The sequence below is a fragment of the Garra rufa genome, chromosome 10, assembly GCF_049309525.1.
Source record: "Garra rufa chromosome 10, GarRuf1.0, whole genome shotgun sequence".
Taxonomy (NCBI): domain Eukaryota; kingdom Metazoa; phylum Chordata; class Actinopteri; order Cypriniformes; family Cyprinidae; genus Garra; species Garra rufa.
The window spans coordinates 31,382,145-31,400,375 of NC_133370.1; the positions used below are offsets into that span (position 1 = coordinate 31,382,145).

At 37.3% G+C, this 18,231-nt stretch overlaps 1 protein-coding gene across 1 annotated transcript in view; it reads left to right on the forward strand.

Annotated features, from left to right (window-relative positions):
* The window catches only part of dpydb (dihydropyrimidine dehydrogenase b), a 212,100-nt gene extending 195,839 nt beyond the window's left edge, over positions 1-16,261 (forward strand). Inside the window, exon 21 of the mRNA XM_073849425.1 lies at positions 16,052-16,261. Coding sequence (XP_073705526.1) covers positions 16,052-16,261 — 210 coding nt within the window. The remainder of the gene's footprint in view (positions 1-16,051) is intronic.
* The last annotated feature ends 1,970 nt before the right edge of the window (positions 16,262-18,231 follow it).

Below are 18,231 nucleotides of genomic sequence, written 5' to 3' on the forward strand. Positions count from 1 at the left end.
AAGGCTTAACATAAATCAGAAATAGAACAGTTTACTGAACCCTCAGACAAAATATTAAAAAGAAAAAGTAAAACAAAGCTTGCATGTTTTCATATTTTATATTCTATTCAAAGGACCAAACTAAGCAAACATATGTAACTTTATGCAGTTGATGATATTTATGACCAAAAAGTAAGATGAAATTCTGTTAGTTGGTAAATCAATGACATATTTAAATGTTTTGTTTTTAAACTAAGTTCTCTTTCATGTCTTATTGTGCTTAAACTGTCAAATACACACACGTTTATGTTAAAAACACACAGGAGTTATAAAAACAGGTTGTTGGAGATAAATAGCTGGGACAGAAATCGCATGTTTATATTAGATCTGTATGGCAGCAGTACAATTTACAGTAAATAACTAAATAAATCCACTGCTTTCTTGTCTCATCTGAGGCTAGAACTCTAAATGGTGTTCTGTGCTCTTCTGTGCAGCCACAGAGGGTGTAAACGTGCAGATTAGGGGCGGTAATATTACAATAAGATCCCCTTACCACGTCACGAGGGGGAGCAAAATGTGACGCACGTTTTTTCACATACTTGCAGAAAAAGGCTTAGCAAAACAAAGTTACTGGGTTGTCTTTTTCAGGTTTTCTGGGTTGGTAGATGCACTGGGGACCCAATTATAGCACTTAAACATAGAAAAAGTCAGATGTCACCTTTAAAAAAAAAAGGCATAATCCTATATCACTTCAGTCCAGTTAAGGCCATTGCACACTGAGTCCGAAATTTTCGTATGCATTTTTTTTTTTTCGTATTCGTCATGCTTTTCTATTAAAATGCTTGCTACATATGTGAAAATGCAGAAAATCGAACCTGATACAATTTGTTTTGCTTAATTTTTGCAATCTTAATTGCGGAAGCGCTGACGATGATCTGAAACACAAACAAACTAGTAAGCTGGATTTTAGAGGTTTTAACGTGAGATGTCTGGCTTCTATTTGAGGTGTTCTGTCATGAGATATCTGAGCTATTTAGTTTCGATTGTGGTTGCTGAATAAATGCACTTATTTAGCCACTGTTGTTTTAATAGTGAAACATTACTGCAATTTAGAATTACTGGAAGTACTATTAGGAATTCCACTGTTACAATATTTGTGTTTGTTTTTACCAGTTTTCATAATGTAGACAGAGAGAGTGCATATGTCTTTGATAGTAATTTATATATTAAAGGTCCCATATTGTCAAAATTGAAATTTCCTGGCTTTTTTCATGATAACTGAGGTCTAGGGGCTATGTAACTACCATATGAGTTTCAAAACAGTCAATCCACAGTAAACTGCACACAGCCTGCTTAAAGTAGCTGTTCATTTTCACGAGCCGCTGTGACTTCCGTACAGATGTGACGTCTGATCTACTCAGTCACCGCCTTCAGTCACCACCTCAAGCACCAATCACGTCCCACCCTCCTTTTGTCAAACCCAGACAACATTGCGTCCATAACATTGCTAAGCAACAATAACACGGAAACTAATCTAGAAAACCCTGTTCAGTTGATAGATGTCGAAACTACATCATTGCACAGACTTCAGAACAACGTGAATATAAGAGACCAGAGGCACGTCAACTTCAGCCTCTTTCACATAGCGATTCCGGTAAATACACGGATAATGTTTCCCATGATTTGTTCCAGAATTGTTTAATTTGGTTCATTCACAGTTGTTTTCCGGGATCTGTGCGTGCTTTACACACAACCCATAAAGACATGTGACGTTTGGATGTGAGATGTAATGCGACGCATACGTTTCACTAAACTGAAACTAACCTGAACAAACTGTGCTTCAGCGCTGATAGTGAGGAGCTGGCTCTGCCCGATCGCCGCTTCGTTCCACTTTGCACGTAATTTTTTGTCGTGAAGAGTCGCAGGGTAACAAAAAGAAAAAACATTAATGATCATTCTGAAATATCCTGTTGAGTATCAGCTGGCTAGGCTCTCTCTATGACTCTGGGTTCGGCTACAACGATACAACAGGCCAATCAGAAGAGAGGCTCATGAATATTAATTAGATGGGCCAAAATCGACCTGTTTTTGACAGAGCTCCTAAAAAAGGAGCTGTAAAAATATATTGAGATGGATTTTGGCACTTATACCGCAAATATATATTCTTAAGGACATCAACAACTAAAATAAACCTCCAGAAATGTGTACAATATGGGACCTTTAAATAGCCTATAATAAATACACTTGATAAAATAAACCACGTATACTGTACAAGTTCTGGCTTGTGCTTATTGGTGAAGGTGTAATACCTGAAATGTAAAAATGCATTTCTCAAATGACAACAATCATTGCAATTATTATAGTTTTGAGCAAAAAAATATATTTTTTATCAGTTTAACCATTATACAGCATGACGAAAATGTAACTAGTAACTATGACGAAAAGTTTTCACAGAAAAAAACTAGAATAAAATGCTCAAACATTTTAGTTGACTAACTTGACTAAACAAAAACATGATAAGGCTGACTAAATATGATAACTAAGAAGTACATTTGACACAGACCTAAGATTAATTTTAAAAGACGAAATGTCCGGGGGGCGCTGCTGAGGTCCGCATGGAGTAGACGCGTTTCATCGAGCTCCTCCACGCCAAGGTTTTCAAATTAGTAAAATTAGTTGTCGTCTTCATTTTTATTTTGTATACCTGTGCAGTGAACTGTTACTTAACTTGTGTAACACTTGATCTACACTTTGATACGCGAAAATGCCTCTAAAATCAGCGAAAGCCTCGAAAAGCTCTGATCAGCCATCGCCTAGCTGCAAAGCAGCTAATCCTGCTGCTAGTCAAGCAACCACCGACGACGATGTGCCACTAATTTGGGAAAAGATATCAAACAAGATTCTTTCAACTATAAACAAAAGATTCGATAAGTTTGAGGAAGACTTCCGATCTCTACAGACGTCGGTACGGGAATTTGCGGAGAGAGTGGAGACTGTTGAAGGACAGTCACGGGACCACGATGGCCGACTGTGTGCTGTCGAAGCGGCTTTGACTGACTTACAGAAAACGAATAAAACCCTCAAAGCGAAGGTCAATGACTTGATGAAGGGCGATCGCGACGTAACAATATTAAAATAATTGGTATCCCTGAGGGGGAGGAGAAAGGGCGACCGACTGAAGTTGTTGCAGCATTGATCCCTAAACTACTCGGCGAATCTCACTTTCAAGAACCGTTGGTAATCGACCGTGCTCATCGTGCTCTCAAACCAAGACCACCAGAGGGAGAGAGGCCCCGCATCATAATTGCACGAGTGCATTTCTTTCAAGTAAAGGAATTAATTCTAAGGCTTCGTCGGGATCGCACCCTGGATTACAACGGCCACCAGGTGTATATCTTTCCAGATTATACCGCAGAAGTGATGGAGCAGCGAAGGGCATTCGGTGACGTGATGCGTGAGCTGAGGGAGTTAAAGGTGACACACAGCCTCCGCTTCCCTGCGCGTCTCCGGGTTCAGCACGACGGACAGTTCAAGACCTTCACTGACCCTGCAGAGGCTACCAAATTTGTGGGGACCAGGCTGAGGCAGGAGTAGAGGGATATGTGCAACATTGGTATCACATTTAATAACTATTGATATTCTGTTGTTTGTGTTTCATTAAGAGTCCGTACAAAACGCATTTACGTGGACGACGCTACTGTTAATAGTTCTAGAACTTGAAATGTCGTTAACTTGGATGTGGAGTTGAGCGGGACCGCCGGTATCGTAAGAGACTGGAGTTGGATCCTATTGTTACTTGCATGCAAGTAGTGTTCTCAGGTCGAAGAGGGGACGAAGTGCTTCATTTCGGGGAAGCCAGATGTGGGAGGGGGTGGGTTGACTTTGTTCTGAAGAGTTCAACATGTCGATGTTTTTTTTTTTTTTCTTTCTTTCTTTCTTTCTTTCTTTCTGGAGTGCCTCATTTCAATGTTTTATTTTATCTTTAATTGTTCCAGGGATTGATGACTAATATTAATGGGGAAGCTATTACATTGGCTTCTTGGAATGTAAGAGGGCTTGGTCATGTAATTAAAAGGAGTAGGGTGTTTGCACACTTGAAATCACTTAAGGCTGATATAATATTTCTTCAAGAAACTCATCTTAGTGTAACTCATCAATGCAGACTCAGAACTAATTGGATATCTCAGGTTTACCAGGCCTCATTCAGTTCCAAAGCAAGAGGTGTAGCTATTCTTTTTCGAGAATGTTCTTTTTCGACTTTCATCAATGGTTGCTGATCCTCAGGGAAGATATATAATGGTATCTGGACATATAAATTATCTCCCTATAACTTTGCTAAATATATATGGTTCCAATTTTGATGATTCTGAATTTTTTCGCAAAATCTTTAGCATAATTCCAGATGTAAACTCTACAAACCTTATAATAGGTGGTGATTTCAATTGTTACTTAGATCCCTATATGGATAGACTTTCCTCAAAACCACCACCTACAGTTACTTCAACACAAACACTTCACAATTTAATCAAATCTAGAAATTTGGTTGATATTTGGAGACTCCAGCATCCAACAGATAGAGATTACTCATTTTACTCTCATGTTCACAAATCATACACTAGAATAGATTATTTTTTTGGTAACGTCTGAATTGATTTCTAACATTAGTAATACTAAATATCATAATATAATAATATCCGATCATAGCCCAGTTACACTAAATCTTGAAAGTATTTTGCCAAAGTGAAATTACTGTTGGCGTTTCAACCCAATGTTAATCAAAGATTCAATTTTTATATCATACTTAAATGAAAAAATGGATGAGTTTTTTACAACTAACGACAATGGAGAGGTCTCAGATTCAGTTCTATGGGATACTTTTAAGGTTGTAATGCGAGGTCATATCATATCATTTGAATCATATCATTTGAATCTGAGCTCCTTGTCTTTCCCGCCACTCCAACTTTACAACATGACTTCTCCATCCAGTTAGGTTCATCAACAATTACCCCATCGACTTCAGCCAGAAATCTTGGTGTAATCTTTGATGACCAATTGACTTTTAAAGAACATATAGCTAAAACTGCTCGATCCTGCAGGTTTGCATTGCACAACATCAGAAAGATCAGGCCCTTCCTAACAGAGCATGCTGCACAACTCCTCGTCCAGGCCCTGGTCATTTCCAGGCTGGACTATTGCAATGCTCTTTTAGCTGGTCTTCCAGCATGTACAATCAGGTCTCTACAAATGATTCAGAATGCAGCAGCACGGCTCGTCTTCAATGAGCCCAAAAAGGCCCATGTCACACCTCTCTTCATATCCCTGCACTGGCTACCGGTTACAGCACGCATCAAATTCAAGACACTGATGCTGGCCTATAGGACAGCCACCGGCTCATCACCGGCCTACCTCCATTCACTACTACGCATCTACACTCCCTCCAGAAGTCTGAGATCCTCTAGTGAAAGACGCCTTATTGTACCACCACAGAGAGGCACGAAATCACTTTCCAAAACATTCTCCTTCAATGTCCCTGCCTGGTGGAATGATCTTCCCACCCCCATCCGAAACACTGACTCCATTACTGTCTTCAAGCGACTGCTGAAAACCCATCTTTTTCGACACTATCTGACTATCTAAAAAAAAAAAAAAAAAAAATTCTCCTCTCTTTCCTGATCTTCCCTTTCTAGCCCGTACTCATCTAACAACGCCTGACATATGGTACTTTTGAGCACTTCCTATGTCGATCTGCCTCCTTAGGATGAATTATTTGTTGTATTCCCAATTGTAAGTCGCTTTGGATAAAAGCGTCTGCTAAATGAATAAATGTAAATGTAAATGTAAATGTAATCTTCCAAAAAACGCGCTCTGAATATTCGGCTTCGGGAAATAGAGAAAACACTACCAGTATACGAACAAGCATATAGAGTGTCACTGTCAAAGTGTGATTATAATAAAATTTTAAAATTAAAGTATGAGTATAATTCTATCCTGAATAGACAAATAAGTAACCTTCTCCTCAAACTTAAACAGAAAAATTTTGAGCTGGGGGATAAACCTGGAAGGTTGCTTGCAAGACAGTTGAGGGGAGAACAAGCCAAGAAGGCAATTCATATGATAAAATCAAAAACAGGGAGTTTAATAACTAATCCAAAGGAAATAAATGAGTGTTTTAGGGAATTTTATTCTGAATTATATACCTCTAAAGTAAAAGATACAGAATCTAATGATAGTTTTTTTTTTTTTTTCAAAATTAAGTCTTCCAAAACTAAGTGAATCTTCTAGGTCTGAGCTAGAATCTGAACTCTCAACTGAAGAATTATTAAAGGCAATTCATGCTTTTCCATCAGGAAAAGCTGCTGGTCCGGATGGGTTCGGCTGTGAATTTTTTAAAGCTTTCAGTAAGAGACTGGCCCCTTATATGCTGAGAATGCTACAACATTCAATCCAGAAGAATACACTTCCTGATTCTTTATATGATGCAAATATCTGTTTAGTTTTGAAAAAAGGGAAACCTGAGATCGATCCAGCTAATTATAGACCCATTGCCCTCCTAAATTTTGATCAAAAAGTGTTGACTAAAATATTGGCATCCAGGTTATCACAACACACCTTAACAATTATTCATCCTGACCAAATTGGATTTATGCCAGGAAGGTTTTCATTCAGTAATGTCTGCCTACTACTTAATATTTTATATTCAAATCATCAGTTTGCTAACAATACTGCTGCTGTTATTTCACTAGATACTCAAAAAGCCTTCGATCAGATTGAATGGCCATACATGTTTGAAGCGCTAAAACAGTTTGGATTTGGGGATAGATTTATCAATTGGATAAAAATTGTTTATCTCCGTCCGTCTTCATCTGTCCTGACCAATGGTATAAGATCCAACTTATCCCTTATCACCTCTTTTTTTTTAATATTGCACTTGAGCCATTAGCTGTAGGAATCAGAACCCATCCACATATTCATGGTATTACTCTGGGCAATGCTGAAAGTTTGATCAGTTTATATGCTGACGATCTTTTATTATATGTTATGGATCCTGTTGTTTCCGTCCCTAAAATTTTAAATTACATTGACACTTTTAGTAAACTGTCAGGATACTCAATTAATTGGAATAAAAGTGAATTTATGCCCCTAACAAATAACTTAAGCGATACCTTTTTGAATAATATATCATTTAAAATAGTGAAGGATCGCTTCACATATCTTTGCCTGAAAATTCCAAAGAACCCCAAAGATTTGTTTAGATAAAATTTTTTAGACATGATTAACACAGTCAAATTTAACTTTGAAAGCTGGAAACTGCTCCCTTTATCATTAATTGGCCGTGTGAATGTGATAAAGATGGTTGTTCTTCCTAAGTTTTTATATCTTTTCCAAAATCTTCCGATTTATTTACCAGCTACTTTTTTTAAACAGCTTGATTCAGTTATTCTTTCATTTGTATGGAACTATAAAACACCTCGCATAGCAAAAGCCCACTTACAAAAACCTACTGATTGTGGAGGTCTTGGTCTGCCCATTTTTAAGCATTATTATTGGGCAGCAAATGCCAGGGCTCTCACTTTCTGGCAGAGGGGCATCCTGGATGATATGACATCTGAGACCTCTCCATTATGGGTTTGTGCAGAGGCTTTGTCGGTGCCGGAGTCCTCTCTCCCAGCTTTGCTTTTTACGGAGTGTAAATCTCTCAATAAACTAGGATGCAGTAATTTTGTGTTGAAAAATTCTTTGAAGATTTTGAACCAGATAAATAAATCTTATAATTTACCAAAAGTCTCTGCCAATACACCAATATCATGCAATCACTCGTTTAAGCCTTCTCAGATTGATGGTGCTTTTTCAGGATGGAGCAAAAAAGGTTTATGCTGTATAGGAGATCTCTATATAGATGGTCATTTTGCATCTTTTTCACAACTTAAAAGTAAGTTTACACTCCCACAGTCTCACTTTTTCCGTTATTTGCAAAGTAGAAATTATGTAAAGGAAAATATTCCACAATTTGTAAATAAACCTGAAAATCATACTATTCACGATCTCTTATCCTCTAATCCTGAAACCAAACATTTGGTATCTTGCTTTATTCGTGTCTTTGCAACAGCGGTATGTACTAAGCGTCTTGAAGCAGTCTGGTCCACTGAATTGAATGATGAAGTGACGGATGAGACCTGGAAAGAAGCCTTGTTGAGAATAAAGAGTTGTTCGGTAAATTCGAGATATAAATTAATCCAGTTCAAAGTTATACATCGTCTTCATTATTCCAAAACTAGATTAAATAAAATATTTCCCTCTATATCTTCTCAATGTGATCGATGCAGTAGGGAGGAGGGGACACTTGCACATTTATTCTGGTTTTGTCCTATTTTGTATGTTTTCTGGTCTAACATTTTTGAAATGTTTTCTAGTGCTTGCAAAATTAATATTCAACCTGACCACAATCTGGCTATTTTTGGCTATTCTGTTGTAATGGATGCTCTTCCTCATACTCATCAGCAGGCTCTAATGGTAGGCATGATTGCAGCCAAAAAAGTTATATTACTCAATTGGAAATCTCCTCAAGCTCCTTGTTTTCAGAGATGGTTGAACGAGATGCTCTACATTATTCAAATGGAACAGTTACGTTTTGGTGAGCTTTCCTCACAGAAAAAATTTGAAGCCACGTGGGGACCTTTCTTGAGATTCTTGGAAATGTAATTTTTGTATTCTTTAAATCCCCTCTTCAATTTTTATTTTTTTTATGTATGTATATGTGTATACTTTCAAATTCTGTTGTATATATTTGTTAATTGAGGCTATCCAGTTGTTGTTGTTTTTTTTTTCTCTTTGTTTTTTCTTTCTTTCTTTTGCAGTTGTATTTGCATTTGCATTTGTGTCTGTTAAACTTCTAAAACTTAAATAAAATATTACAAAAAGAAAGACGAAATGTCCTAATTTGTCCTAGAGTCTGAACCTGAGGTTGACACACTTTCTCATCCTAAATTTTTGCACGTTAAAAAATAAATGCATCCGAAACTTTTGTTTTATGGTTCATTTTTCTGTGTTTTTCACATCCAAAAAAAGCATACAATAATTTTAGACTGTGCAAGGACCTTCAGACTAAATTAAAAACGGCTGACAAAATTAACACTATCAGAGAGACAGATCCTGAGGTCAGATCCTTCAGGTAATAAAATCATCTAATGATGCCCCAGTCAGACCCAACCGGTTCCTCACTTTCAGTCACATCAGGACAGCAATAACGTTTCAACTGACGTCCTTCTGAAATTGCTTTCTGTAGAATGCTACATCTGTTAAGTAGGTCTGTTTAGCTCTTAAAGTGCGATTAGTGGCCATTACAATGCAAAGATAAAGATTAACGCTTCTCTCTTCGAATCCCTGGGTGATCGGCGTGATGCTACAGAACATAGGAGGCCGGGCTTCCATTCTAATTCTCGTATAATTTAAATCACTCAGCCCACACTGACATAATGTGCGCTCCTTCCTCCACTGCACTCTTGATTTACAATCCAGAGGGGAGATGGGAGAACTGACAAGCCCTGTGTTTTGGAAAGCTCTGCATCTAATTAGCAGAGGCTTTCTGGTTGCCCGGGACATGAGATTTGGCAGTGCGTGTAGCTCCTCTCATTAAAACAGCACTCCTCGTGGAGTGGACGCGCAAAAAAAAGCCTCCCTCTCAATAGAAAGAAAGAAAAAGGAAAGATTCCTTTTCCACCAACACGTTTGTGTAACTGTTATTAAGCGCGCTCGCTTTTATACGCGGGTATTCAACCTGTCTGTTTAGCAGACGTCCAAAGCAAATGGCATTTTCTTTTTCTTTCAATGTTTCTTTGTAAAAAAAAACATTCTTTGTGAAAACTCCCATCATTATATTTTTCTTTTCCATTGTTAAGTGTATTGCTTTGTAGACTCTCCTTTGAATCCTTTGAATGATCTTAGAGCGAATTAGCATAAAGCAGATACGCCGTGGCTCGTCGCTAAACAGAAAACAGAGAGAGAGGGAGAGAGAGGAAGAGCTCATCTAATAGGGCTGAATGGGGTTGCTGTGAGTCGGGCAGACTGCAGTTCGTGTATCTGGAAGACATGAAGTTATAATAGGCGTCAGGGATTTCCACCGGTTGCCATTTAAGTACCCGGCACTTACTCACAAGACTGCCAGAGGCAAAATGGTGGTCAGTTGCTTTGTGTGTGGTTTTGGTGAGATTTGAGAAGGACTTGTAAGCCAGTGAGGCGTGATCGAGTGGTTTTGGTTGTGTTTCATGGCACCTGTGTCTGTGTGGGATGTGTATTAAAATAGATGTTTGTCCTGCTGAAAGTTCTTGTGCGAATGTTGTAAGGCAAATTAAGTATTGTATATAGTGTCATTAAAGAAATGTTTTTAAAGCTTAATGGGCAACATGCGTTGCATGTTGATTAGCACGACAATTAATTCAGACTCACATTGACTGAATTTTGAAACTGAAATACATTGGGGCAATTGTTGTATGTTTAATAGACTTCCTATGTAAATTCAAATTTAGCTTATAACCAACCAATAAATTATTAATTGGCTATTCAGCGTTAACTGCTGAGCTTCAGATTTTCCCAGTCTTTCTTAACAGATTGAATGGAAGGCAATGGTTTACCTGTTATAGGCCCTAGGGTTAGTTGCACACTCATGCATGCATAAGTAATTTTTCTGTTCATGATAAACTCATCTATTTAGCTTGCAAGTTGTTTAATGCAAAAATAATTGTAAATGATCCATAACAACTCCTAACAATGTATTCAATATTCTATGTATTAAAGCCAAGTATGAATCTCATCAAGTTTTTAAGCATTTTGCATTTATTCCAAAATAATAACTCAAGTCAGTAGCAATTTAAACAATATATGTGACCCTGGACCACAAAACCAGTAGTAAGTAGCACAGGTTTATTTGTAGCAATTGTAGGAGTCAAAATCACATTTTTCTTTTAAGCCAAAAATCTTTCGGATATTAAGTAAAGATCATGTTCCACCATGAAGATACTTTGTAAAGTTCCTACTAAAAATATATCAAAACGTAATTTTTTGATTTGTAATATGCTTTGCTAAGAACTTATTTCGCACAACTTAAAGGCTTTAAAATCGTCTTTAAAGTTGTCCAAATGAACTTCTTAGCCATGCATATTACTAATCAAAAATGAAGTCTCAATATATTTACAGAAGGAAATTTACAAAATAGCTTCATGGAACATGACCTTTACTTAATATCCTAATGATGTTTGGCATAAAATCAATCATTTTGACCCATACGATGTATTGCTGGCTATTGCTACTTATGACTGGTTTTGTGGTCCAGGGTCACAAATAATGGTCAGACACAGAGATTTACTTTAAATTTCACCAAGCTGATTACTCAGTAAAGCTCCCACAGATCATGTTTTCATGCCATTTTAAAAGTGTAGTTCACTTCCAGAGCAAAACTTTACAGATAATGTACTCATCTCCTTGTTCTCCTTGTTTTTCTTTCTTCAGTCATAAAGAAATTATGTTTTTTGAGGAAAACATTTCAGGATTTCTCTCCAAATAATGAATATGTATGGTGCCTTAAAGTTTAAACTTCTAAAATGCACTTTGAATGCAGCTTTAAAAAGGACTCTGAATAAGGGTCTTATCTAGCAAAACAATTGGTTATTTTCTAAATAAATTGACAATTTATATACTTTTTAACTGCAAATGCTCGTCTTGGTCTAGCACTGCATGCCAATGTGTATTCCTGTTTATGACAGTTAGGGTATGTGGAAAAAATCCCATCTCATTTTCTCCTCCAACTTCAAAATCACCCTATATCGCTGTTTTACTTTTTTTTGTAAAGGACATTTGACCTTCTTTGCATGTTAACTTTGTGAACAATGGGTCGGTACTTCTGCAGCGATGTAGTGATGATTTTGAAGATGGAGGAGAAAATGAGATGGGAGTTTTTTCGACATACCCTAACTGTCATAAACAGGAAAACCAAGACGAGCATTTAATAGGGTTTATAAATTGTACATTTTATTTAAATAATTGATCGCTTTACTAGATAAGACCCTTCTTCCTCAGCTGGGATTGTATATAGCCCTTTGAAGCTGCATTTAAACTGCATTTTGGAAGTTCAAACTCAGAGGCACCATACATATCTTTTATATGGAGAGAAATCCTGCAATGTTTTCCTCTTAAAAATATAATTTCTTTACGACTGAAGAAAGAAAGACGTGAAAATCTTGCAGGGGCGGACTGGGACAAAATTTCAGGCCAGGAAATCTCATACTCATCCAGGCCATCCCATACATCTACACTAAATTTCGAACCCACAGACTACAGTATTGTTTGTATGGCCATCGTCATCACATAAAAAAAGTTCAAATCCCTAGGCTGTGGCCACACTAAATAATTAAAGGTTATCTTTTGAACTTCCAATTTCCTCTTTAGTCTCTTCATTTTCCATGAAATCTCTCTGTCTCTCATGTGTGTTTACTTCATTTACTACTATCTCCACCTTGTTGCAAAACAACCACCTCATTGTAATTTTTTTTTTGCACATAGTATAGGCCAGGGATGGAAATTAGCACCCACCACCAGCCAAACGGATAAACTCGCTTCACCCACCAGCCACCGTGGCGGGTAAATAAAAATAACATACTTCAACCGGACGGCGTGAGGCGGTAATGCACCTTAACGTTGGTTGCGAACTGCCGTTGAAATACACGAAGAAGAAGAAGACGGCGGACACTTTTAGTGGAGGCACACCTTCAAAAAAATGTGGAGCTGCCGAGAGTTTCGCGCTATAGTAAAAAGCGCACGTGCATTCAAAAGCAACTTTAATACCCTGCGTTTAGAAAGCGACTCCCCAATGCGCGCAAATTAGGCTACATAAAATATCTAGGCTGTTATAGTATGTGGGCTGTAAGTTGTGTAGTTGTGAAGATAGCTCTGTATCATGATGGAAAAATTCGGTGAAAATGTCAGTATTTTATTGAGACTTGAGATTAAACTGCTCAAGTATAGTAGATCTTGTAGTATCAATTTTCACATGCAGCTACACATTGTCGGTTAAAAACATAAAGTGGCTGGTAAAAACATTTAGTGGCTGGTAGATTTTGAAATCCACCAGCCACACTGGCCGGTGGACAAAAAAAGTTAATTTCCATCCCTGGTATAGGCCTACATTTATTTAAGTATGTTATTGTTTTATCTTCCCAAAATGTCAGAATAAGTACAGTAATTGCTACATCTTGAATATATCTTTATAGAAAAATCTTAAAACTGAATATGTTTTAGCATTATCAAGGGTCATGTTTTGTCCTACTGAAAATTAACTATGGTATTATTAGGCCTATGGTAAAAGTATAGTAACCATGTTTTTGGCGGTTTGATTACCATTTGTATAACCAGAGTTACTACAAATACTATGGTGAAACTACAGTACATAGTGTAGCTAAACCATTGTTAATTTGTGATTACCATGGTTTAACTATAGTAACCATGTTTTTGTACTATTTTTAGTATAAATCGCGATGAAGGCATTGCCTCCTTTCACGTGACTCTCCCCCATTCATTCTCCATTACCCCCCAGCAAACTCACTGCATGCTTTAGGGGGTCTTTTTAAAACTCAATGGGCTCAGGGGAGGCAAGAGAGATGCAGACTCCTGCTGTAACTACCTGCTGGTGTCACTATTGGACAGTGTTTCTTTAGAAAAACGAGTTATTTATAATGTTATATTTTGTAATATTGGTGTTGATTTATTGTTGTACTATTTTTTTTCTCCAATATTTTGAGGAGACTCCGCCTCCTTTGCCTCCTCTGAGGAAGCGCCCCTGATATATGTATATATATATATATATATATAAAGGCAGTTCCTTTAAGGCTTGTCAGTAAACAGACACTGTTATGAACGTCATTTTATAGAAAAACATGACAAAACCTTTTTGCTATTGCACATGAGTATTTTTTTAAAACATTATCTGTATGAAACTGTTTACTTACAGTTTGTGATGCAGCTGCTATCAGATCCAATACAGTTGGCTGCTTCATCTTGTAACAAAAGTCGTGTCAAAAGAAAATTTGATTTATGATGACCCCTTTAAATAAAACAAAGTAGAAACAGCAGCTATGCATGCCCAATAAAATATCCAAAATTGGTTGATCTGTTATATCGGAATAAATGATATGGTACTGATATATTGTGCTTTTGCACAATCTGGCCTAGTGGTTAGTGGTAGATGTTAAGCTGTGCTGTTCATTCAAGTTCATATTCAGCTTGTGATCCCCACCATCATTTCCTGTCTGCTCCTGACTGTCAATGTCAGAAAAAACTAAAATAATATATATAATTTATATTTTACGGCACACCCTTAGGCTGTTTATTTCAATAGTAAGCTGTCAGCACGTTAGAAATAAAGTAGTGTTCAAAGTTGCCATGTAATCAAGGTTTCACAAGCAAGCCAGTCGTCTCTGTGTTTATTTTGACTGATGCACTGTTAATGACATATCTCTGTCTAGCCTGTGTGTGTTTTTGTGCGCATGAGAACGGGTCCGTGTGTGTAGTCAGTGTGTGTACGTTTATCTCCCCAGCCTCCGATGGGTTCCTCAGACTGTCTGCTGCAGGGCTGGAGCGCTTGATTCATTAGACTGTCAGCCTGTGCCTGAGAGAGTAATGCTTTTATGCAGGATTAGAACAGGGCCACCAGTGTTAGCTCTACAGGGAAATAAATACATGGAGGATGCGCCCCCCCTAAGCTAGCCATTAGTCCTGCAGTCAACACCGCCACCGTAGATTTGTTTCTCTGATTCCTCTGATACGTCCTGCTTTACCAAAGGCCTCCGATCTCTTTTGGGGCTGCTACTTTTTCTTTCAAAAAAGAAGCTTTGTAAGAAGTTTGACGCGGGCGCCTAATAACTGAGTCCTTTCCTGTCGTGTTTTGATTCTTTTTGCTTTGCAGGGAGACACTTCCATCTGGCCATGGTGGAAATGAAGGGTTACAGACGGTTGTGGATGACAGCTTTGAGGGGATTGTGTGACTGGGAAAATGCTAGACCAATTTAAATGTCCTATCGTTGGGACGAATGGATTTGCGGCAGGCGTTGTAAGGAATACTTGTTGCGGGAAAGGTGGAATAGGGTGTTGTTAAAATGCTCGAATAACAGAAGCGTTCTTTTGGAGAGAGGTCATGAGGAGAGATGCAGAACGAAACCGTCATTAAGAAAATTTGGTGTTTGCTCGAACGTTTCAAATTTTAAATATGATAATTAGCCTCCAAAAAAAAAAACACTCCAAAAAAGACTTCTTCATGAAAGAGCATTTAGAAAACTGAAAATATCAGTTATTGGAAGCGGTGCCCATCAGCAACCCATAAGTCCATTTCCCTCAAATTACCATTCATTACCATTTTAGTGTCAAACCATTAGTTTGACCAGCTAATCCTTGCAATTACCGGTAGTATTATACGATTTCCTAACAATTCATTGCAGATTCTCTTTATGGCTCCATTAAAAGGATGGCTAATTTTGTGGCAAACTTGATTTCTCGTCAGTGGAGCCGGCGTTTCCTGTCGAATGGCCTTTGGAGAGCGAAGGCTCAAGGCTCTTTTATGGCCACCTCTCAGGCTCGGTGCGTCGGTATGAGAGTGTGACTGTGAATACGAATCGCCTCTTTAGCCCTGCTGCTCTGGAGGGTCAGGCATGTGTGCGAGACTCTGAGGCGAAGACAGCACTACAACCACTTTTGTTCTAAATGGATGTGGGAAGTGATGGAAAGGATGTTTTAGCACGCATTGGTGTAAAAAGCTAAGGTTGATTTAAATATGGATATGAATTCACGTGACGTCTATACCTGACATGCTTTATCAAACACGTCTTGGTATCATTTTGAAATTACTTTAACTCATTAAAAAGTCATTAACATATAAAGTGAAACTGATCAGTTTTCGTGCACATTCGTAGACAAATATAGAATGTGATGTTTCAAACTACCTGAAAGTACATTAACTACTGATATGACAAATATTTTGAACTTTGTTTGAATAACTTTAACTTGTTATACCTGCCATCCTTCTCTCCAATAGAGTCTGCCTAGCTTTGGACCGTACTTAAAGACGAAGACTGAGGTCCTGGCGGAGTACAAGAGGAGCCTTAAAGAAGCTATTGGCAATGTGATCACAGACAGCAGTGATTCTACAATTCTCAAAAAAAACGTCCCTAAAAAACCCATCCCTAATGTGAAAGTAAGTTTTAAGTTCAAAGGTTTAGGATCCAAAAAAAAGTTATTTTTGTAAAGATAATTAATACTTTTATTCAGCAAGAAAGCATTACATTGATTAAGTGTGACAGTAAAGACATTTATAATGTTAAAACACGATTTCTATTAAGTTGAACTCTCTATTAAGCAAAAAAGAAAATCACCATATCCACAAAAATATTAGGTAGCACAACTGCCTTCAGCATTAATAATAAGAAATTATTAGCATATTAGAATGATTTTTGAAGGATCATGTGACACAGAAGAGTGGAGTAATGATGCTGAAAATTTAGTTTTGGCAACACAGGTAGAAATTACATTTTAAAATATAATAATACTCTTGTTTTAAATTCAAATAATATTTCATAATAGTACTGTTTGCACTTTATTTTTTATCAAATAAACAATGCCTTGGTAAGCATAAGAGAGTTTCCTTTAAAAACATCTTACAGAACCAAAAGTTTTGCACAGTAGTGTACTTATATTAATTAGCTTTTTTGATTATTTTGTAAGTTGTTACTGTTAAAACTAGGCTGCAAAGATAAATCAATGCAGTGTGATTCGTCAATCAATTCTGAGAATTTCCAAATGCATTGCATTTTCTTTTTGGAATCGATTCTGAGCTTAGTTTTCAACAGCAGATGGTGCTCTAATCTAGCTTTTAACCATACACTCAAACACTCACAAAGAAGTGTGCTAAAGAGTGTTTGTGTATTCGGCTTATGACGCAAAATTCATGTAAACACAACCCACTGTGAACCCCCTTGTAATTCGCTTTAACCTTTTTGAACTTTATAAATGATTATTTTAGGTTCAAGTGTGTGTAAGTAATTGGAAGCAAGCAGAGTACGGCTGTTTTTATAGCATGCAGTGCCATCTGCTGTTAAAAACTAAGCTCAGAACTAAGCTTCTTTCATCTTCAGAATACAATTTAAGATATTTTTGATGAAATCCGCTTTCTGACCCTCCATTTGACAGCAAGGGTACTACCACGTTCAAGGGCAAGAAAAGTACCAAGATGATCGACGATTTTACAAAGCTACGAAAATACTTTTTTGCGCAAAGAAAGACGTCTGAAATGTCATACCACTGATATTACCTAAGAAGTTAATGTAAATAGGCTTTGTTGGAAAGCTGCACGCTTTCAAAGAATTTAATGCATGGGCGGAATTTAGTTGCACACCGGACGAGAAACGTAGCATCGCATTTAGAACAACTCCCAGGAATTGCGCCTAATTCAAGACGGCAGTCCAAAACAGTTAATATAGAAGTTTACTTCAGGAGTTAACAAAGTTGCATCAATGAGTTTGAAGTACAAAACAGAGCAAAGAAGGACAAAACAGAGCAAATGGAAAGAGAATCTATGGCTATTATTATCTCCGTATATAAAGCATACAGACAGAAAAAGGTTGTACGGAAAGATACACAATCTTCAAGTCTAGAAAAAAGTCATTATGAACATTTACAATAATTTGGGACAAATATAATGTGATTTTATGGTAAACTATGTAAGTGGTACTTTGTGGTGCAGCAGGATTTGGAACATGCGTGAATTGCCACAGACAGTCACTGACTTTAAATTAATGTTGTTCAACGGAATGTACAAATTAAGCTGTTAGCTGAAATATCCACCAAATAATGGGTAAATAATTAGTTTATGTCTCCACCAATGTCAAAAGAAAATCTATGCCCATGGAACGAGAGCGCATGCTTCGTGGTACTCTTGTGAATTACTTTGTCAATCATTATGGTACTTTTTTGGGCCTTGAACGTGATAGTACCCTTGCTGTCTATGTCTATGTTTGGGTCAGAGATCTTGCGGATTTCATCAAAAATATCTTAAATTGTGTTCCGAGGTGTTACAAGTTTGGAACAAAATGAGGGTGAGTAATTAATGACAGAATTTTGGGTGAACTAACCCTTCAAGAAATGTCATTTTTAACTTTAAAAAATTATATTTATGTAGAGGGCAGGGGGTATATGATTAAAGGAGAAGTTCACTTCCAG